This window comes from Coloeus monedula (assembly GCF_965178545.1).
Source record: "Coloeus monedula genome assembly, chromosome: 8".
In the NCBI taxonomy this organism is placed as follows: Eukaryota; Metazoa; Chordata; class Aves; order Passeriformes; family Corvidae; genus Coloeus; species Coloeus monedula.
Genome location: NC_138788.1, coordinates 19,052,367 through 19,075,062, shown reverse-complemented (window position 1 = coordinate 19,075,062; position 22,696 = coordinate 19,052,367). Strand labels below are relative to the sequence as shown.

Sequence of the window (22,696 nt, the reverse complement as noted above, 5' to 3'; positions counted from 1 at the left end):
GCGATAAGAGCAGGATATCAGTGTACATGTCCAGGAGGACCATGTCCGTACCGCGGGGCTGGCGGCGCACGGAGCCCCGCGCCCGGGACACGTCCCCACACCCGCCCCGCCGCTCAGCCTGCACTGCGCGCGGGACGGGGCGGGGCCAGCGCGGGGGGCGAGACCTACCGTCCGCCTCGACCAATCCGAGAGCAGAGCTGCCGCAGTATGTAAATGAGACGCGGGACGATTGGGCGGCGCGGGCGAGGGGCGGGGCGGGGGCGGGGCGCTGGACGGGGCGGGCGGCGGCGGGGGCGCAGCTGGAATGGGGCGGGCGGGAGCGGGGCGCCCGGTGCAGCTGGCGGGGGGCGCCGGCCGCCCGCCATAAAGTGAATGGCCAGGGTGAATGGGAGGCAGTCGGCCGGCGCCCTCCGCCCTCCCCGTAAGCCGCGGGCCGGCAGCGACGCGCAGAGTGGCTGGGGAGCCGGGGGGATTTACTTTCTGATAGCGGCAGAGCAGCCTGGGCCGCGGGGCGGGGGTCAGCTTCGTCTCTCTCGCAGGATTAAGTCCGCTCAGCCGAACCCGCATCTGGAGCCGCTGTAAGTGCCTTTCCGTCCCCGGCCTTCCGGGCGAGCTTCTCCCCTTCTTTCTCCCTGAGCCCCTTCGTACTAGCCTGGCCGGCCGTAACCTTTTCGATGCTGGCACAGGGTAAGAGCATCCCCGGCGGGGTGGCTCGGTGTGCTGTGCTCGGCAGCACGGGGTCAGTCCCAGTCCCGCTCGAGGTCGGCTTTCCGTCACCTCCCGTGGGTCAGGGGACGGCAACCAGGTGAGAGCGGGCGGATCGAGCCCTGCCCTACCATCCAGAAGGGTCCCGGGGCTGTGCGCGGCCGAACTGTCCCCCATCGCTGCCGGGAGCGCTGTCCGCCCGGCAGCGGGGCGCGGCGCTTCCACTGCCCCTATACGGCCCAGCGACCCCCTACTCGCCGCTGTCGGGGTGCCGCAGCCCCGACCGTCCCCTCGGGGCCGACGCGGGCCCCTTCCCGGCAAGCGCTGTTGGAGTCTCTCGCAGTTGCTAAACTTAGTCATTTTCCACTCGGGCGAGTGGGGCAGGGGCTGTTTAAATTAGCCGGGATTCGCTGTAAATAACGGCGCTGTGGGCTGCGGCTCAGCTGTCTGTAGGGTCCGGGGGAGAAGGGCTCAGGGAGCAGAGGCGGGGAGATGTCGCCGGGGAAAGGAAGGCAGCCCGACGGCTTTTGGACAGTTGGATAAATGATATTTATGTAATGGGCTGGCTCCTGTTTACAGCAGAGTCGACCTCCCTGTAGAGCCGGGGAGAAGCGAGCCGGCCCCCGCGGACGGAGCGAATCTGCCCCGGGACGCCGCTGGCTGTGGCGCGCCGGCGGACGGGGTTCCAGGGACCCGACCGGGTATAACCGACCGGGTCGGGACGCGGGGAGGGAGCGCCGACCCCGCGGCAGCTCTGCCGGGAGCATCGAGCCTCCCCGGCGGAGCGCGGCTGCCCGGCGCTGGGAGGCTTCGGGCAGAACCGGCTCTCGGGCCTCCGGGCCCTTGCACGGGCTCTCCCGCCGCCCTGGCGCCGGGGACACGGTGCAGAGCGGCGTCTCTCCGTCCCGCTGAGTGACCGGGAAACCCGGCCAACTGCAGCGGGCTCCCGACGGAGCCCGGTACCGTCTGCTGCCCCGTCTATTCCCCGCTCAACGAGTGCTGCTCCGGGGGAAGAACCAGCCCGCCAGCGCGGCACCCCCTTGTCCTTCCCCCCGACCTCCTCCTCGGAGCGGGAGTAAGGAACGGGTGCGTCCCGGCTGGCCGCGGCTGCGGCGGGGGAGGGCGACCGAGGCGGGGGCCGATGCCCGCGCTTCGCCGCAGCTGCTGGAGCGGGCTCAGGGAGGGGGGGCGGCGGGCCCGGTGCCGCCGAGCGGGGCACACCTGTCGGCCGTTCACCCGGCGCCCCCGCGGCTGGACAGCTGAGGGGACGAGCGGGGAGGGGGGTGGATTCCCCCCCGGCAGTGCCAGAGCCCTGGCGGGGGTTGCCGCAGCCCCCCCGCCTCCCCGCTGGCGTTAGGCAGCTCGGGGCAGCAGTCCCTTGGCCGGAACTCCCGGGGCTCCGCGCCCCTTCCCCGCCTGGCCCGGCGGGTTACCAGGTGCAGAGCTCGGCTCCGCACGGGCGGCTGCAGAGGAACACGCTGCTTCAGGACGCCGGCGCCCGGCAGAGCCTGGAGGTGAGCCCCCGGCCGCCGCACCAGGCTGATGCTTCGAGATGGCGGTGCAGAAATCAAAACGAATGCCTCATCTCTGCCCCGTTCCTTCACCTGGGAGGGAAGCAGCCTCCCGACTGATGGGCCCACGATCCGTCCACTTTCTAAGTGGAGTCCAGTGCTGAAAGCAAAGAGAGGAATTTGGCGTCCCCCAGACAAACTTGTGGGTCTTCCACACACGGCCTGTGGCCTGGAAGGCAGGATACTAGCGATGAAATGGCTCTCTCCCATCTGCAATTTCGGGAGATGCTAAAAGGAACTGCGCAGGAAGGTGTCTTTCAGAATCTCACCTCTGTTCCTGTCCCATCTTCCAAAGACAGGGAAAGGACCACCTTTTTGGCGATGGGATCAGGGTTTCCCTGGCTCCCATGTCCAAGCCCCTCAGCCCGCTGGTGACCTGAAGCGGATGGGTGTTTGTGCAGGCTTTGATGGTGCCTTGCTGTGAGGGACAAAGGGCTGCCTGCTGGCTCCTGAGGGACTGTCAGATCATGGTAGCTGCTTTCAGTTTTTGCAAATATCTGCTGGAGCAGAGTTTGATTTTAATTTTTTTAAATTATTTTTCATTAGCAAATTGTCACACCATGCCCAGTACTCCTCACAAGAAACCTCACAGAGAGATGTCTTTCCCTGCCAGCCTGGAGAGGGGTCTGGGCAAGGGCGGTGGTTTTCCTGCTCTTACTGTAGTTCCTGTGTTTGCCTGACCTGCAGCCCAGATTCTGCCCATGCAAGCCCACCTATATGCCTCTCCAAGCCAGTGGTTTAAAAACCAATATTAATTTTTTTCAGAGTAACTGTTGCAAGCCTCAATTAATATCTATTACATTTCTATAAGGGCTTAATTCAGGCAATTAATAGATCTGCAAATTGTGATTGGATTGCAAAGATATTGGTTAATGTACCCTATGGAGAGCTGGCAAAAAAAAAAAAAAAGGTATCTTATCTCTGTCAGATGCTACCCAAAACATTGAGATTGAGAGGTGAGGCTGACTTTGGAGACTGCCAAAAAGAAAAAGCCAGAAACCTGATCTAGGAGACCGCTCCAAAAGGAAGATGAGATGAGCAGGGGACATGAGGTCTGTCTCGTGACCTGGCACATGTGCCCTGGCCTTGGGGACAGGGGAGGTACCTGGGTCTGGAAACAAAGTCCCAGATGGGGAGAACTGCTGGTTTCAAGCTGTGTGCCCTCCATCAGGAAGGCAACAGGATGAGACTGTGGGGCCATGGAGGGAGGAGAGTCAGAAACAGGAGGCTGTGGCATCTCTGAGCAGGCTCAGCTATTTATCTGGTTGTTTAAAAATGGGAGATTGCTATTTACTTAGGGCCTGATGGCAGAGGGGGCAAAGCTCCCCTTCTTGCTGAGGGCATTAGGCTGTGCCAAGGCTGGGCATTTGCTGTTGGCTGGAGAACAGTCTCTACCAGCTGGTATTGAAGTTAGTGCTGAGGCTGTTGGAAAAACCCTCAATTGTCAACACCCAGCTGAAATAGGCTGGGGTTTCGGACGGCTGGAGAAAGATTTCTGAGGCCAGTCCGCCACACTTCCCTTCCTCCTCTTTGTGTGCTGCTCCCCCTCACCAGCACCCCTGCCCTCCTCCCACCTCACCTCTGAATATTAATGCCTCTGGCAGATTGGATAATAATGTGACTGGGAATTGAATGAAGCTGGTTATTAGCTCTGGGCTTCCTTGGGGTATTTAAGGGAGTCCACGGGCTGATCCTGGAAGCTTGGCAGCACAAGGGACCAGGGCCAGACTCGGCAAAGGAGGGGGTCACTTCTGTGGGAAAGGATTTGCTTGAATCCTCATCTCCCTCTGACCCCAGAGGAGGACAGGTATGACAGCCTGGCCAGAGCAATTCCTTTTGGATGGCTAGCAATAGATCTGTTTCTGTTCTATTCTGAATAGGGTTTTGGCAAAAAAATTAAATATTAGACCTTTTTTTTTTCAGGAAAGACCTGGGAGATCTAGCTGGGCAGTACCTGAGAGACATTTCTGTTATTAGGCTTTAAAAAGAGGTGGGGAGTCAGCAAGTGAGGTCACTCTCTTCCCTTCCCATCAATGTCAGAGTATTACCAAGCAGATTCAGGTAGAGAGCCAATCTTCTACTCATGAACAGGAAATTTCCTACTGATCTGCAGGGTATAGGTTCAGCCTTGGAGCACTCATTTCTGAAGAAGTGAACCTTATGATCTCTGTCCTCAGGAGCCTTCTAGCCTTTCCATACATGGGTCTCTCGATGCTTTAGCACAAAGGGAAATATCCCTGTTGAGCAGAGGAGAAACTGAGCTATGGCAGAATTACCTGAGTCAGAAATGCAGCCTCTGTCCCTTGACCCTCATTCTGATGCTCTTTGCTATCTCCTAAACCATAGTTCCCCCAGAAAACAAACATTTACACCCTTTTGAATAGTGCAAAAGAGGAGGGAAACCAGAGCTGGATTTGCAGAAACTGATACTAATTTTGTCCCTCTGATTTTTCAACTATTCAAAGTGGTCTGAGATGCATTAATGGGGCTGTAGTTACTGGGGATCTCAGCAGATTCCCAGCTTGAGGGAGCTGTGTCCTGCATGTACTAAATTAACCCCTAAAAATCACTATCAGAGCTGCTGTGATTGAGATACCTGTTTGTAAACCCCTAGCAAACGAGTTCACAATCCCAAATCTGAGAGCTCAAGAAACACTTCTGTTGGGAGGATATAGCACATATGCCACTCTGAAACATGTAGCACTGATCCTACAGCCTGTTCTTTTCAAATAAATACATTAACTAGCTACTTGGGGAGCTTCAATGGTGTGGCACAGGCTGAAAGGCTCAGCAGCCGCCGAGCTCTCTGCAAAAACTGAAAAAGTACAAAGATGGAATAAAACAAATGACTAGAGGTTTGCAGTTACTTCTACCTCTCTTTCTCTCAGCTCTCTCTCTCCATTCCTTCTTTCCCTCAACCTCATTTAAAGCAGAAGCAGCCTTCCCACCACCCATTGCCTTTTCTCCCCGTTCCAATGCTGCCATTTATACAAGTGTAATTTTCTTTTAAAAAGTTGATTATAAATTACCATTGTGAAACATGAGGATTTAATGGTAAATCAAGTTGACCTGTCTGCATGTGGACATTTTTATTTACTCCTTTTTTTTAAAAGCAAATAAACATAGAATCCCTCCCACATAAAGCAGCTCCCCACTTAGATTTGAACACAGTTTAAAAGAAATCCCTTTTGTTTTAGCCATTTTTATTTCCTGTTTGTTTCTGAGCTTAGACTTGACAATGAAAACCACATGAAATTCCCTTTTTGTTCCATCAGTTTTATTTTTGGTGCTACAATATCCCAACTACCAGTTCTAGGAGTTGGGTTTGGGGGGGAGTGTGATTTTTTGCATTTATTTCAAGGCTGTTTTCTAAAAGTAAATGCATGGAGGTTTTCTTCCAAAATAAAATAAGACTTTTTAGAGGAGTGGATGTACCAGAATAATTTTTAAAAATTAGATTGTTATGGTAAATTAATGGAGCTATAAACATCAGTCTCTGTATGGATCCATACCTAAGCAGGGAGAAATACCAAAGTGATGAAAAATATGGACTTCCTTGTCCCATTTAAAAGGGTTTTCCAGCTTACTTTGTGTTGGGTGGTTTTTAATAACGGTGCCCCAGTGCCTGAGCTCAGATACGCCCGAGTAGCAAGCCGTTCCCGGGCCCTGGAGCTGCAGGAGAGGTTGCTCACAGGGTGACAGGGTCTGGGCGGGCAGAGGCGTTTTTGGCTGTACAGCCCCGTCCCCGGAGCAGTCCCTGGACGGGACGTGGTGCGACCCAGGCAGCAGGGTTGTGAGATGGCTCACATCCTTCTGCCCTATCCCTTTTCTCTCCGAGCCGCTTTGATGGGATCGCCCGAGGGCCAGACTGGCTGAGTAATTAGGGCTCTGCAGCTTCCTCTCCTACCCACCCAAACTGCCTACCTCCCGGGGCTCCGCATGGGATGCGGCCTCGAGCAGATGGAAAAACTGAGGATTTGGCGGGGGGGGCGGGGGGGGGGGGGGGGGGGGGGAGGAGGTGGAGTAGGGGTGGAGGAGAAAGGAAAAAAAAAAAAGAGGCAGACTTTGTACACAGTCCTTAGGTAGCACACTGCATTTCAGGATCCCCAAAGTCAAACCTCTTGTTTCTGCTTTTGCAATGACTGTTGTGTCCGTGGATTTAGGGACGCAAGACATTTTGCCACGGCCTCGAGTGGGGCCCCTGGGCGACAGGCTCCGGGAGTGAGGGGCTGCTAGCTCTCTCTGCTTGCCCACCCGCTCCTCCTCCTCCTCGCCCCCGATACTCACAACGTCCGCGGCCGGTGCACGACAGGAAAACCGGGCGCTCCGCGGGCCCGATCCTGCCGGCACAGGCCGCGTGCGAAGCACTGCGGGATCGGCCCCGGCAGTGTTTGCTAATTGCCTCCCTCGCCCCTTCAAACAGTGTCTAGGTAAACAGGCTGACCTTCAGGGCATGTTGCAAAGTCCATAAAGATGGAGTGTGGAGAGGGAGCAAGCTCCAGCATCCCTCCCGGAGCCACCCCCCTCCTGCCCCAGCCCTACCAGCTGCAGTATCGCAAAGAAGAGGGGAGGGATACTGTGAGCTGAGATCATCCACTTGTTTTATTCACGGCAGTCTTCATCCTGCAAGGATCTTCCTGCCAGAGAGCTTTAAAAAAATTTAAATATAAATTACTTGGGGGGAAAAAAAGGACAAATCATCAGGAAACTTTACAGCCAAATACAGCAGGCATCGGCTCCCTCCGGCACTGCGGGTTTGTACTGAGACAACACATCCCTCGGAGCAAGCCAGCAGTTTCTGGGCTCTTGTTTCCTTAACCAACAGAGCTATTCGTTGGCCATGGTGGTTGGTGCGGCCATCACAGAACTCGTGGCAGTTACCCCTTTTTCCTTTGCAGTTCTGCAACCCACTGGGCTCTGACAGGTTGTTTTAAAACAATGATCTAGTACCACCCCTCCCCTCCAGAACAGCTTCTTTCTAGCTGCTGGTTTTGCCGAGTTCTGTCATAGAACAAACGTTTATGATCAAGTCAAAGTTCTCCAGAAAGGATTTCCAGAAGTGCTGATGGATGGCAGACACTGGCAGCTCTACAGTGCATGGAGGTCACACAGCCATAGCAGTGTGACATGCTGGTGGCAGGGGATCCTTCTCAAGCTACAAACCTCCTGCATCACCCACTTGATGAGGGGCTTTCTTGAGTGTGTTTACAAACTGTGAGAATCATTTACATCTTTGATAAGATCTGATTCATCCACTGCTCTCCATCTGCATACAAATCTCCTGACAGCAGCTGGAGTCACAGAGCTATCTGGGCCTCCCTAAAATGAGCCAACTTTACAGCCATAGAGATACAGAAATGACCCTGCCCAGTTTCTGCAAGCACAGCCCCCATAGGAATCAGGCCAGTTTCCTTTGACTGCCAGAATAATTAGTCAAATTCATACAATTGCCCAACTAAATACAGCAACACATACCGATCTGCTGATGCCAGGCCCTGGTGGCCTTTGCTGCTGCATGAGCAGCGCATGTCCAGCCCTGAGCTGCAGACAGGCTGCCTGCACCTCTCATTCCTGCCCAAGATCCTGGCTTGCAACTGTCTCGTCTCACTCCTGGCTCTGCAAGAGGAGATCACGATCCCTTGTACGCTGTGGTTGTGCAGCTATTTCTCTCATGCAGACGCAGGGAGATCCCTCAGTAGTGGCATGGGTCGCTTTGGAGCCTGATGGGGCTGCAGGAGTGGGCAAGGGCAGGTGGGGATGAGCAGAGTCAGTATGTTCTGGCCAGGCCAGTGCTGGCACTCCACTTTAGCAGATCCTTTGTTAGTTGCAAGATTTTCCCAGGCAGAACTTCTTACTGAAATCAGTCTTTTTTCTCCCTTCCCCGAAACAAAGGGATTAATTTCCCTAAAGGACTTTTCTTCTCTTATAACTGCAGACTGTGCTCTCCCTCCCAGCACTCCTGCATGGTGGATCCGCACCATGCCAGCAACTTTGTGTGATCGAATGTTGTTTGGGCAAAACTGAGTTTTTGCTGATTTATTTTGTTCCAGATGCCTAACAAACAAAATAAGCCATAACAAAGCATAACCTTATTAATATAACTGCATGGTCTGTCAGAATGAAAATCCTAGTCCTGTTTGATAGATCCAAGGTGCCAAACAGCCCACTGAGACATAGCATCCAAGGGATACTGAAAACACAGCTGGACACAGTGAGACCTGAAGTACAATGCTTACAAGAATGCAAGAACTATGAATGTTTAGGGAAAAAATCCCAACTTTGCAGAAAGTCTGGCAGGACTTTTCTTCTGTGCTAGGATTAGCAATTCATTTCCAGATTTTGTGTGCCATTTCAGAAACTATCTAGGTAGGCTAAGGGCAGCACTGAGGTCCAAAGATCTATTGCAGAGAACTTGCTTTAAGCCAAGCCCAAGCACATTACCCTGCCTCTGTGCTTCAGTTTGGTGGGGTCTGCACCAGTCTGGGAGACTGCAGACACACCTGTTGGGGGGAATGTTGCACTGTGTATGGGGCATGGTGACATCAGGGCGCTTCCACAGCACAGGGGCATAGTGCAGCCCATCAAATAAGCGAACGGGACACATTCCATTGTGGGCTTTTTTTGCTGTGGACATGGGTATGGAGCTGTCAATCCTTGGGACACTTCCATTGTGATAATCCTCCGGAATACAGGCAGTTTATTAACCCTCTGCTACCCAGAGCAGAGGTTTCAGCCATCATCCTCTTCTGCAGCTGGAGGTTCATGTCAAAGTGAAGGAAGCGAGTGGCCTGATCTCATCTTGCAGGCTGCCTCCAGCCCCCAGGAAATGCATTAGGCAGTGTCCAGCGTGGTTGGGCATTTTCCTAGCACCTCTTATCTGAGGATCTGAAAGCACTTAAAGGAATCTTGCTTCATTACCTTCACCAGTTCAGATATGCTCATTTACATGACTTCTGAAATGAAGGATACAGTCCCAGAACAGTCAAATAGTTTTACGTACATCATAAGACAAGTCAGCAGCAGCATCTTACCTCCTCTCCCTCTTCCCACCTCACATTATTGGAAATTTCTCCTTAGAGCCATGCACAAAAAGAGGAGCAACCTGGACCTCCTTGTCAGAGAGCTGCCAGCTCTCAGATCCTTGCTGCCGGCTGTGGCCAGGAAGCCTGGCAGCAATAGCTTGGGCTACTGCAGTTCCATGGCACCATGCACGGCTGTCAGTGCTCTGCAGTCCAATCCATGTGTGGGGCAGTGCCAGACAACTTGCTCTGACAACAAAGCCACTAAGTGCCTCAGGGAGCTTTGTCGATTTCTACTGATGAGAGGAATAAAATCCCTAAACCGTGTTCCCGGCTTCAAAGCAACACACACCGCTATGAAGCCTCCCTCAGGAGCTCAGGGGTTAGTGCCCAGCTGTAGGGACTAAATCGAGAAATAAAGTTTATTATAACCTGTGACTCAACCCTTGCTGGAGGTTGATGATCCACTTCTGAGTGTGCACCCGAAACCACTGCTCAGGCAGCCTGAGGCTGTGCGCAGCCTGATGTTTTTGGAGGCAGGCAGCTTGCTCTCCTGTCCCATAATGGCCCTGCGCTCCGGGTCACCAGTTGGCTGCTGCTGTTTATCTTCCAGTGATTAATGGTTGCTCTTGGTTCCTGCTGCAATTCCATTAAGATTAGAGATTTAAAGCTACACTGAGATGTTTAGCAGTGGGTGACCTTGGTCTCCCCATAGTTGTATTTCTATAGTCTCGAGGACACAAATATTAACTCATTTTGCATGCCATCCTTCTTGCTTTCTAGCAGCAGGGAAAGAGCCCCTCACAGGCAGCACTTGTGTTGGCCAGCAAAGAGAATCTTGGTTGCTGTGCAATTCATGTGCTGGGCTGATGTGGCACTTGTAATTCCAGCCCACAGGCACTCTGATGGCACCATCCCCTGAACAAACACATGGATCCAGAAAACAAAATGCTCTTATGCAAGGGAACAGGCACAGTCTCAATCACTTCCTCTTTGACAAGCAGCAGAGGGACAGGCAGGGACTGTTCCACCGTAGCTCAGCCTCCCACAGGGACAAAAGCACAGAGGCTGATCATCTTCCTGAAAACGTACAGTTAAACAGAGTCCCAAATGTTTGTCTCTCCTAAAAGTAAGCCAGCATACAGGGAACACAAGCATGGGAAGGAGTGAAGCAATCAGCAGTAGTTTGACTTCTGCAATTGATGGAGCAGGAAGACAGCTCTGACACTAAGAATCTAGTGTAACATCATACATTCACCTCAGGGGATGCATGAAAGAAAGAAAAGACACTTCCCCACAAATGATTGCGGAGCACCTTTCAGCCTGAGGGTTAACCCTGAACTCTTTGTGGAGATCAGCAATTCCAAGCAGAAGATTCAGTTACTATGGCCCTGGATGGAGGCAGCAAACTCACATGCACAGGGCTGTGCTGATCTGCTTGAGAGAGGCCGGCTTAAGGCTTCCCTCCTGTCCTTGCGACATCAGTGGTCATTGTGCTGCTACCTTGGAACTTGAAGCATCAGGTCCTTGCTAGAGCACCCCTGCATGCCCACGGGAAGTCAAATAACATCAAAACAATGCAAGAGACAGCTTTTCACTTCCAGATCAACCTGCCAAAGCAGGTCCAGCAGGAAGCCTGCTCCCCAATGGTAGTGCAGAGAGTCAAGCAGCACACACTAGTCAGTCTCTAGGCAGCTCTCAACAGGCAAGACCCACATCACAAAAGCCACCCCTATAATTAGCCTTACTTGGCTTGAAGTCAGCTTTTATGTTTCCTTCTCACCCCTTCAAAGAAAAAAAAAACCCAAGCAAAAGCCTCTTTGCTCCCAGGTGATGGAACAGTATATTACTGAGAATCAGGAGATGGGTCACAGGGACCCTTGTTTCTCTTTTTAGGTAAACAAGATTGCCCTCCTCACTGTTCTCCTTCTACTGCCCAAATGGCCCTGGCTTGGGCAGTCAGGAACTAACACAGAAATAGAAAAGGGTGAATTTGAAAAGAGAAAAGGCCTAGAGCCAGGACTGTTCTTTCCCTGCCCTCCACCATGCCCATGGAGCAGGAACGGCAACTCCCTTTTTGACTGGAGGATCTTGCACAGGTGGCCGCAGCATGTTCACATGGGCACCAAGGAGATGACACAGATGAGCAGTGATTGGAAGAAGAGATGTGTTTGTTACAGGTTTGGGAACCTTTATCTCAGGAGCACTCACATACATCCATGGAAAGAGTTACAGTTGCTGGAGCAGACTAGGAGTCATGGCTAGTTTTGCAAAAAACTGAAGCCCCTGAGCAAGCCTGGCTGCATGTTGCTAGTACAGGAGCTGTCCCTAAAGAAACCATACTTTCATGTTACAAGGAAGTGAGATGAAGAATCAGATGAAGGTGGTAAATTTGATTTTATCTAAAAATGTTTTTGAGGTGCCAATTTCACTGATTCCTTGAGACCGGGCAAACAACTTAGTAGAAATGCCATGAAGGTTTAGCATTGACTTTCTTAATGTTTCTGCCTACAGCAAGACCTGGCCAATGCGGACAAAAGCTCCTTTTTTAAAATCCAAAAGGGCTGTATAATCTAGAATACTACCTTACAGCCTTTTGTGTCAGTAGCATGCGATTGCCTTTGGGTAAATACATCGGTACAGAGCTCACATGCTGTCCCCATTGCAGACTTTTCCTGCTTTTATAATCATGCTGAGCAGATCCCTCTATCCCCTTGCTTTTGCTTCTCCATGACCTGCTCACAGCAAACTGAGAAGGCATTCCTTGATGCCACCACATACGGTACATGCAATAGGTTATGCAATTACATATATACATAAAACATCTCCTCTCTGAAATCCTCCTGCTTTTAAATTCAGTTCTCAAAGCAAACTTGTGCTCAGCCACAAGTCCCTCTTTAAACTCGAATACTGGCCACACTTCATAGCCAGTTTTAATCTACATGCCCACTGTATCTCTGAGGCAGGGTAAGCATGCTATGTTGTATCCAGCAGCTTGGATCAGCTTTGCAACCACTGCACTGGTGCAGCCCAGGATGGGGCACAAATTTTCAATACCAGGACTACGCTCTCCTGAGCCTTGTATCTTGTATTGTCATTTATGCCTATGGAACCTTACCTGTGTAAGATACTCCCCCCTGGTTTTCCTACCTTCACTCTACTTTGCAAAGATGAAAGTAATGCAAGATGTGGAAAAAAGAGCAAACAGGACCCTGCACAGGAGGACACTGTCCTTGATTTACAGCAAGGCAAGAATCTGAATTCCTCCTTAAATCGTCCAGTACAGAGTCAAGCCCTAGAAGAGAGGAAATTGTGCTTGACAGATGCAATCATATGCAAATGGCTGTAGAAGAGGGGAAATTATCATCTACAAACATTGGGCAGAAATTCCATCTGCTGCAGACTCAAGAAGGGCTCTTAATAAATTCTGAGACAGCAAAGTGACACACATCTTAATCAAGACTTAATCCATGGAATTAATTCACTGCGCGTTCCTGCATAATTCTGAGAGTAATGCTAAAAGCCATGGCAATATCAGCAGCAGATGGACTCCCCTACTCCATGCAAAGGTATTAAAGAAAACACAGTCCCTGTCACATCACTTCATGCATGTACACACCGCAAAAAGCAACAGGGCTGTGCCTGGCTGCTGCCAGGAGCTTAACACAGCCAGCAGACATCAAAGGTCAGGCTTGCCACAAAGTGGAAATGGAAACCAGCCTCATGGCAAAGACGGAGTCCTGCCACTTCTCTCCCACAGGAGAGGAAAAGCCCAAAGCAAGGCAAAGGTCTGGGAAACCAGAATTGAGTCCTGCTTCATTAGGTGCTGCTTCCAGAGAGCACTGGCTGAGGCTGGTGTTGAGACTGCCTCACCGGTACCTGGGAGAGGCGGTGGATGGAGGTCAAGCGAAGCAAAGAGCAAGGAAGACTGCAGGGGTTTTGTGAGTGACATCTGCTGCAGAAAAGCCAGCAAGATAACCATTATAAATGGCTCCTTGCCCTCTCACCACAGCCTGGGAAGCACACTACAGGTATGGGAATCAGCCCTGCCAAGGGCCCTAGTGGCAGCCTTGTGCAAATTGACTAAAGGAGACTTCAGACAGCTCTGAAAATACATTCTTAGTCACTGTCATCTACCTCCAAAGGAGGTGCAACAGCTAAGTGATTAATCTCTTGTTTACATGTCTAAAAACTAACACAGTCCAGACTGTCTTCAGCATGTTCCCTCCCTGACACACGTGGATTTGAGGGGCTGGGCAATCCTTCATCACCCAGAATCCAGCTTTCACAACTGATCTCCACCTAAAGTCTGAAAGTCCCAAACACCCAGCCCAAACCTCCCTAAACCCAGGGGTCCCAGATCCTGGCACAATGCATCAGCTGTTGTGTTTTAGAGGAAAAGGATCCCTATCTGGGAAGTTGAGGTATCAGCTGAGGGTGGCTCAAGTTTCAGAAGCTGCTGTGGTCCCCTCAAAATGATTCAGCCTTCATAAACTGTGTACTGGTGGCAGTGAAACATCCTGCGTTTTTCTGGGTTATGAGCCAAAATTCAGATTAGGGGCTAACACAGGGCTAGCTCACCTTTCCAAGGGGATGCGACCAGACTTGGAACACTTACTCCCTCATGCCTGCCTCTTCATGAGCATCAGATGTGGTCCAGAACAAAGTGGTGCTCTCAGCTGATCTCCTTTAGGCAATACAGGTGGAGGATGCAGGGTTCATAAGGAAGTGAATGATGAAAATAATTGATCTTGGGAGAGAGGGGTGGGTGGGAAAAGAGGTGGCAGAAGAGTCACAGTGGTTCCGGCAGTCGTGGGGATCAGCACTGACAGCTTCCCAGTTGGGAAGCTTTCAGCCAGGGAAGATGGCTCACCAGCACAGGCCAGTCTCTTGAGGGGACATGGGGAGCCTTCAGTCAGGATGATCTAAGGCTGGAAGCAAGCTCCTGCTGCAGCCAGGATCACTCATTCCCAGGCACCTAAGGGTGTGAAATGTGATTCCCATGTTAATTCAGGTTTCAGAGGTCCTTGTGTACCCCAAAGGAGTCCACTTACACTGCCTGGGTCTCTGCTTGCAGCAGTGGCTGTGCAGGCAGATGTGCCTTCCTATCACTGCCAGGCACAGGAATGCTTTTCTTTTGGGATGTGTGCATGTAGTGCTCTCTGGACAGCTTTACTTAGGCTTGGCCAGCTTGTGGAGAAACAAGGGAGAAAGAGGAGGGAAGCTGGGCAGGGAGGATGGGAGAGGTGGGATGACTGGGGAAGGTGCTAACAGCCCTTGGCTGGCCCAGAACCACTTCCTCAGATCTCCATTACACAGCATGCTCCCGGCGTTGCTATTTCAGTCTGAATGTCACCTATAAATTGGAGGCTCTTTCTCTGAAGGCTGCAAATAGAAGTGTCACTAGATGATCTTTGATTTATAGGGAAGCTCAGCAGAAAGCCCAGTATGTCTGTTTTCCAGCCAAGAAACCCAAAGGTGTCCAAGGAACCCACAGGGATCCTTTGCTTTTCCTAGACCTTTCCTCAAGGCGGGTGCCTGCTGGAGGTGGTGAGGAGAGGTCACACACACAGATTGATCTCCCTGTGACTACTGTTTTTCAGATTCTTCCTCCTCCACTGCCCATCCCTGCCCCATGGATTTCAACCTGCTGGCAGATGCAGAGGCTCGCAGCCCAGCCTTGTCTCTCTCGGACTCTGGAACTCCTCAACACGAGCACAGCTGCAAAGGGCAGGACCACAGTGGTGAGTGCAAGGCTCAAGATGCAAGAAAGACCCTGACCTATCCTTGTGGGTGGATCTGGGTGGCCAGTGGCTGCAGTGCTCCCGGAGGGACAGTTTCCTGTTGTACTGGGAGCCAGCACAGTGCCATAGCAGCATGGCTGTCCCAAAAAGCAGGGGGAAGGCATAAGGGTGCATATTACAATGACAGCTGTTGGAAGGGTCATCTGGTCCTGGCTGAAGGAAGCCACTGCTCACAAGGGCACAGCCCATGGCAGGCTGGGTCCAGACAAGTCAGGTCACAGCCCAATCAAGATTTTATTGTATTTGCCTAAACAGGATCCCCAGAGCAGGAGAGCTTTCCCCACAACATAGGAAGAACATAGACATACATACACAGAACACTATACCTAATTTTAAACGGCCCTTTTATTTTTTTTACCTCTGTTTAAATTTTTTAGGTTTAAACTTTCCATGATAAAGGTAAATCTTGGACTGAACTTTCCAGGTTCAGGCAATAAGATGAAAGGGAAGCACTGTCTTGTTCCTGCTTTAACTGCAAAAGCCTCCTCACCTGTGCCTTGGTGCACTGCTCTGCTGCTCTCCCACAGAGATGCCTCTGACCATTCCCAAAGACTGAACAAACCCCAAGCCTGCTGAATTCTTTATCAGGCTCTGAATAAGAAACATCACCATTCACACCTGTTCAGAAATCAGCTACCAAATGCTATGGCTTCCTCTGGATTTTACATTTGTCCGGTTACCACCGCATCCCTTGTTATTCTGGATGTGTCAGGACAATGCAAAGCTGCTTCTGCCAGTGCCAGCATGAGGGAGTGAGGGCCGGGGACAGCCCGCTGCTCTCCGTGTAAAGCCTCCAGGCTCACCCGCATGCAAAAGCTAATAAGGATAATGATGCAGATTAAAATTCCCCAGAGAAAGTATCGTAAAGGGAGTTACACTGGGATAACTAGAGTCAGAGAATCCACCCGACAAATTCCCCACTGCACACGTACCTTAGTTGGGCACATCCCCAAGCTCAGTGGCTTCTCGTCAGCTGCTTTGGATGCATGGCAGTGTCTCCATTCAAGTGGCCTTCCCTACTGAGCCCACCCTGGCATGCTGTAGAACTGCCAATTTAGGCACTGACTTTTTTTCCATTAGGCATGAGCAGCTAATTCCAGCTATGGCCACAGTAGTTTCACTGAGTGGGCGAACGTGTACAAGATATATTCCACAACCTATTTTGGGGTGACAATAAACGTTGGATGCCTGGCTACATCACTCCCCACTGTCTTAAGCAGTCTAGAAATAAAGGGGTTCTGGGAGGTGACTGTTTGTCAGCACTAGCTGCGTGCAGATGCTGGCAGCTTGTGCCTTTGCACCAGAGGCTGATGGCAGCCCATGAATCAGCAGTGTCAGGCAGAATAGAGCTGGCTACCAAGGGCTGCTGGGGACAGGGGCAGGGCTGCACTTCCAGCACTTCTTGACTCCCCTCAAGACACCAGCCTCCCTACTTCTCCTTGGCCCTGCTTCGTTCATCCACACAGTAAGAGATCCTGAGGAAGTGAACACAAACCTTGCTTGTCTGGGCTCAGCACCCAGGGATCTCAAGTGTCCTTCGATAGTATGCCATGGTTTGTGACACCTTCTTCTGTTAGGTTTCATCAGGCAGTACAGGTCAAGGGAGAGCAAGAATGAGAAGTGAGGCAGGTAAAGAACTGCCCCACATCTCCCCATACTGTACTCCTCAGCATGGATTCAGGGCACTCACATCCTTTCTGTGGGCTCCTTTCTTTCCCTGTATTGCCACAGTTTTGGTCCCTACTGCGACCAGTCCAAACTCTGCACCTTTTACAGAGGACTCTTCTTCCCTGCTTATAGAAGAAACAGAAAAGAGATGACACAGAAAGAGACACAGGTAGCACATATGGAAACAAAAAGGACACCAAGATGAACTGCAGAGATTTTTCAAGGCTCAAACAGATTCCTACTTCTCCTTAGACTTAAGATTTATGAAAAGTAGGTATACCAGAGGGTATTGAGAAGATACATTGTGGATTCTTTCACCCAGATGTAGCCCATAAACCAGTGATACCTTCACTTCATTTTCTTTCTCTCTTGGTCTATTTTCTTCCTGAGTGAAAAAGGGCAGTCCTGGGCAGGAGTTCCCAACTAGGACACAGCCTCCTGTTTCACAGCAGCCCCTTTAGAAATGAATATTTGTCAGGGACTTTGGTGAGAACACATCCCCTGTATGCATCAGGCTCCTAATTAACCCAGGCTCAGCAGATGAACAAACAAACCAAATGTTGTCGGTTCATCTGTATTGAGCCATTCCTAATAACTAGCTCAGATGGGGGGCATCACTCTCCTTTTAATCTCTTTTGGAGATGGATAGTGCAGGAATCTCCCGCATCCAATACTGGTTTAGAGCACTGAGTTAGAGAAATCAGATTAATCTCCTAGGCCAGAACCACTATAAAAAATCCACACCAAGAGCACACTTTCAAGAATTCTGCTGAATATGAAATTCACAAACAAAGATACTCATGAAAATGAGAAGAGTACCACAAGGCCACAACCAAGCTCTTTCATTCTGCTTTTCAATTTCTATGGCTTTGTTTAAGACTGTGCTGGGAAAGTTCTTGTAGAGGTATACCCTGCATGGAAACACAAACTGGTTCTGGTGCTGGGAATAGGACATGGCACCTTCCTGCTCAGAAGAACCAACTTATAACCTGCTGCTGTGAGCAGTGGCCATCTCACTGTCCTTGCATTCACATTCCTGCTGTGGATAGCATCAGACGGGTACAGAAGCAGAGGTGGCTGGTGGGGAGCAAACCACTGACCACACCCAGGGTTTCCTCCGTGGAGAGCGAGCACCTCTCCTGCAAATGCTCTCTACGACTCCAGCACTGCTCCCTTTGGAGAAAGGCAAGTACAAGGAAGGTTTTCCAGGAACAGTAGGAAAATATTTGTAAATTAACAGGCTGTCATAGGAGCAGGGTAGTGGCACCAAGTTCCTGAGACAGGAGCATCTTCCAGGTCTGGGGTCCGCTAAAGCACCTGCTGTTGGCACAGCACTGCCCTGCAGCAGAGTCTCTTCTCTGTTGGGGCTCAGATGCTTTTAAGCCTCTCTCATGCCCCATAAAAATTAAATGGAAAAGACAGAGCCTATTATTCCGGAGCACATCCATTTGACTTGAGGAATCCCTTTTTTCACTGACTCAACTGTATTCCAGGCTGCTGTCTCCTTTCCTTCCTACTCATTAAGGGTCTGCACCAGACACCTTCATGTTGAGATTTTTCTGGACTTTGAAGCCTTTTAAGCTAGCTTCCACTCAAAGAACTGCAACCAAACAAAAATTTCAATTTTAGCAGAGCGATGCCAGGATTTTTGTAAAGGTACTTCTTCCAAGTGGAACAGTTTGGGAGCTATTTGCAAAAATTTCTATTTAGTTTAGCAGACTATTTCCCATTGTAAAAGAACACCTCCACTCCCTGCTGAAGACCTGATTTTCATTTGGAAATGAAAATGAAAAAAGCTTCACCTGGCTTCTAGATCAAAGGAAGGAGGAGTTGAACATCATAAATTATTAATTTTCCTCTATGGTGACTTGTCTTGATTCCCAGCAGAATTAAACACAAGCTATAGCTTTCTTCCATCATAAAAGAAAATGTCACATATGAGCAGTTGGGCACTCTGTGGAGGACAACTGAATGGAAGATACTTGTATGTGCATTCTGCCTCTATTTGCATTTTGCCTGCTTGGATTTGCACAGCCCCCAAAAAGGGCTGTGGCACAGGGAAGCAGCTGGCTGCCACCTCCACCCACAACAGCCAAAAGCTCAGCGTGCAGACATGGACTTGATGCCCAGAAGGAGGCTGAGCAGTACATTTCAGTGTGATACCAGTGTGAACACTGGAGAGTTTTGAGATGTTCATTTAATGGGCAGTGAAATGAGAGACACTGCCTCTAGAAGAAGGATCTGTGAGTCAGGAGAAGGGCAGGGGCAGAAAGACGGGGAGATGCTGGAGTGCTTCATGGTATGGTCTAAGAGAGGCCTTTTCTTATTTTTAAAAAAATCAAAACATGTGCACCTAAGTGAGAAGGTAAAGGAGCAAGAAAGGGAGTGAAAAATTGTGGTCCTCAGGTTTAATTAGTTGAAGAGCCTCAGCTTGCTGTCAATTTGCCTTTTCCCATGACTTGTCCACAGAAATGCTACTGGATCTTTTGCTGTGTCATAAGTGTCAATTTCCGTTCAGTTTTTCTAAAGGACACCTTAAGGCAGAAAGTTTTAAGCAGAGTAAGAACCTTCTTACTGGTCTGGGTAAGTTCTGCCACTATCCCCCATGTGAACTGTGACAAATGAAAACCAAGTATTGGAAGTTTGGGAAATCTAAAACCAGTCACTTGGAAGCTAACATCTATTATGGCAGTTAAACAAAGGCAAACTCTGCTGCGTGAAGGGGCCATTGGTTTTGGTGCTGGATGGATGCCTGCTTGCAAGGACAAGGGAGGGAGATGGGACCACTCCTGGTGGCTACAGTGGAGGGGGATCTCACTGAGCATGCACTGGTTGCCCCAAGGATAGGCTCCCCAAGTGCATCCAAGCCCACAAGTTAATTCAGGGGATCTCTCCCATCTTTCTGTTTCTCACACAGACACTGAGAAGTCCCAGCAAAACCAGACGGACGACTCCAACCCCGAAGACGGCTCGCTCAAAAAGAAGCAGCGGAGGCAGAGGACGCACTTCACCAGCCAGCAGCTCCAAGAGCTGGAAGCCACTTTCCAGAGAAACCGTTATCCAGACATGAGCACCAGGGAGGAGATTGCAGTCTGGACCAACCTGACAGAGGCACGAGTCCGGGTAGGACTGCAGCCCTTCCACCTTCCTGGACCTGAGCTTGTGATGCATGCTGTGAAGCATGACCAAGCTGTCCCCAAACCAAGGAAGGAATTAGGAGCACTAGAAAATTTCCCTGTCTCGGAAACACCTCACCAGGGTCTGCACTTGAGATTTGACACATCCCGCCACACATATACCCCATGCTGGTGGTGCCTTCCCCATCCAGGGCCACCTTGCAATTACACAGATACATACAAAGCCCAGGCTCTGCCCCACAGAGCCCCACCAGCTGTCTGCCTCATTCCAGCAGACCCCTTCCTTGCAGTAGCATCATTCCCCAGCCTTAGCCTTGCTGGAGGGCACCTTTTTGGATTCCCAAACCACTGTGCGGTCACAGGCGTGGTGTGGCAGGGCTCCAGCTGGAGTGAGAGCTTCTCTCTGCTACTAGAAATACGAGTTAGCAGCAGCATGAATAGCCTTCCAGCAGCTTCCATGCTCTAGGAAATTATATTGTTTGAGCCCCTCTAACACTAACAGATTTTCCTGTTAGAAGACAGACTTAAAACACCCCACCCCAAGCAGTCCTGAGATAAAGTCAAACCAAGAGAAGTTATTTCCTTTGTTCAGCAGCTCTCAAGCCACATCCCCCAAATACTTTGCTCCCAAATCAAACAACCCCAACCCCTCCTCCTGGCTGTGGTCACTTGGAAATAACAGCAAGAATTTTTCTCTTTTTCCCATATAAAGGGCATCTGTTTGTTGAGTGAGGTGGGTTATTCTTTGTGTTGTGAAATGGCAGTGGTTTGGGTTTTTGTTTGTTGGCTGAGGACCACCTGGTGATTCCTGCTGGGAGATGACCCTGAAGCCTAGACATCTTGCTGCAGCTCTTTCCTGATGCTCAGCCTCCCATCTTCCCGGGAGGATCGCCAGCTCTTCAACAGCTCTTGAATTGCTGGGCAAAGAAACCAGGGCAAGGCCCCTTGCAAGGACAGCCAGAGCAATTTCCATGCCCTCCTTCTCTCTCTCTTGCAGGTCTGGTTCAAAAACCGCAGAGCTAAGTGGAGGAAACGAGAGAGGAACCAACAGGCCGAATTGTGCAAGAACAGCTTCGGAGCCCAGTTCAATGGACTGATGCAGCCTTACGATGACATGTATTCCAGCTATTCCTACAACAACTGGGCCACCAAGGGGCTTGCCAGCAGTCCGCTCTCAGCCAAGAGCTTCCCATTCTTCAACTCCATGAATGTCAGTCCCCTCTCCTCCCAGCCCATGTTCTCCCCGCCCAGCTCCATCACCTCAATGACCATGCCTTCATCCATGGTCCCTTCTGCGGTGACTGGAGTACCGGCCTCTAGCCTCAACAACCTGGGAAACATCAATAACCTGAACAGCCCAAGCCTCAACTCTGCTGTCTCATCCAGTGCCTGTCCTTACGCCTCAACAGCCAGCCCCTACATGTACAGGGACACGTGCAACTCCAGCCTGGCCAGCCTGCGGCTGAAGGCCAAGCAGCATGCCAACTTCACCTACCCGGCAGTGCAGACGGCAGCTTCCAACCTGAGCCCTTGCCAGTACGCTGTGGACAGGCCTGTATGAAGGGCTGCCCTCTGCCAACCAGGACTTGACCTTAGCCTGACAAAAGGAGACCTTTAGCCCTACAACAGCATACGTCCTGCAGAGAATGAGAGTGAACCTGAGAGCGTAAGAGGGAGAGGGAGAGAGAGAGAGAGAGAGAGAAAAGAATGAGCAGGCAGACGAACCTTTATGAAGATTTGTCTATTGTATGGTGAATTTTGACTGAGTTTCCCCTTCAAAACCCCTTCCCTTCTTGCCCACCAAACCTTCTCCTCCATGGTAAAATAAACTTAAACAGTCTACTGGAAGCCCCATGGGGAAGTAGGAGGCCAAACGTGCAGGGTGCCTGACCCATGGGCAGCACAACCAAGTATGTTTCAATCTGCCCCTCCAAGCCCCACAGGGGTGAGCTCCCCAAATCCCTGGGACAGCATGGGCAGCCGCACACCACCCCTGTAGGAAATAGCCAGAGACAGGACAGCTTGGGGAGGGTGCCACTTGGTGCTTGGCTGAACCATTTTCTCTGCACATGTGCAAGATTTTGATGAAAGATACCTTGCCCATTTATTTATCATGCAGCCAGTAAGGAAGCCTTGTCTCAGTCAATTAGCATCTCTTTATAATGCATATATATACATGGCCCTTCAGACTTGACACCTTTAGGAGCTGGGGGTTGTAAGAATATAAAATATGTGTGTGTGTATATATATATCTATCCTATATATATACAAATACATATAGAGACATTAAAATATGCTTTCTTGTTTTGTATGTGAAATAACCTACAAAGTAGACCTCAAAACCAAAAACCTTGTGAAGGAAGCACACTCACTGAGGCAGTGTCCTGGCTGTCATGCTTTACTGCTTCAGTCATTTCAGTCAGACACACTGCTGCCAGCATACTCCCCAAATATCCCCATTTGCAACAATCAGCTCCTCCTTGCACATCTCCTTCCCTCCCCCAAATCCCATTTCCAAAAAAAGATAATAAAAGTTGGCACAAATCCTTTAAGCTTCTGCTTGTGTGGTTATTGAGAGCATGGACCTTCATCTGAAGATTCTGAAATCAAGTGCCAGCAGCCCAGGCAAGGGTGAGCATCCTTAGAAGCACCAGCATGAGACAGTCCAAGTTGGACCAGGGGCTGAGGTTTGGAAGAGTAGTCCATGTTCCTCACTTACAAATCAAATACCTAGCTCCTCAGAACAACAAAAGCCCATACACACAGTAGGAAGAGGAAAACAAGTCCCCACC

General features: G+C 50.6%; 1 protein-coding gene across 1 annotated transcript; it reads left to right on the top strand.

Moving 5' to 3' along the window:
* The first annotated feature begins 346 nt into the window (after window positions 1-346).
* On the top strand, window positions 347-22,410 carry PITX3 (paired like homeodomain 3). Its single transcript, XM_082285780.1, has 4 exons — window positions 347-578; window positions 14,899-15,039; window positions 19,685-19,890; window positions 20,902-22,410. Exons 2-4 carry the CDS (start codon window positions 14,931-14,933, stop codon window positions 21,463-21,465), a joined length of 879 nt encoding a protein of 292 aa, XP_082141906.1. The 5' UTR covers window positions 347-578; window positions 14,899-14,930; the 3' UTR covers window positions 21,466-22,410.
* Window positions 22,411-22,696: the final 286 nt, after the last annotated feature.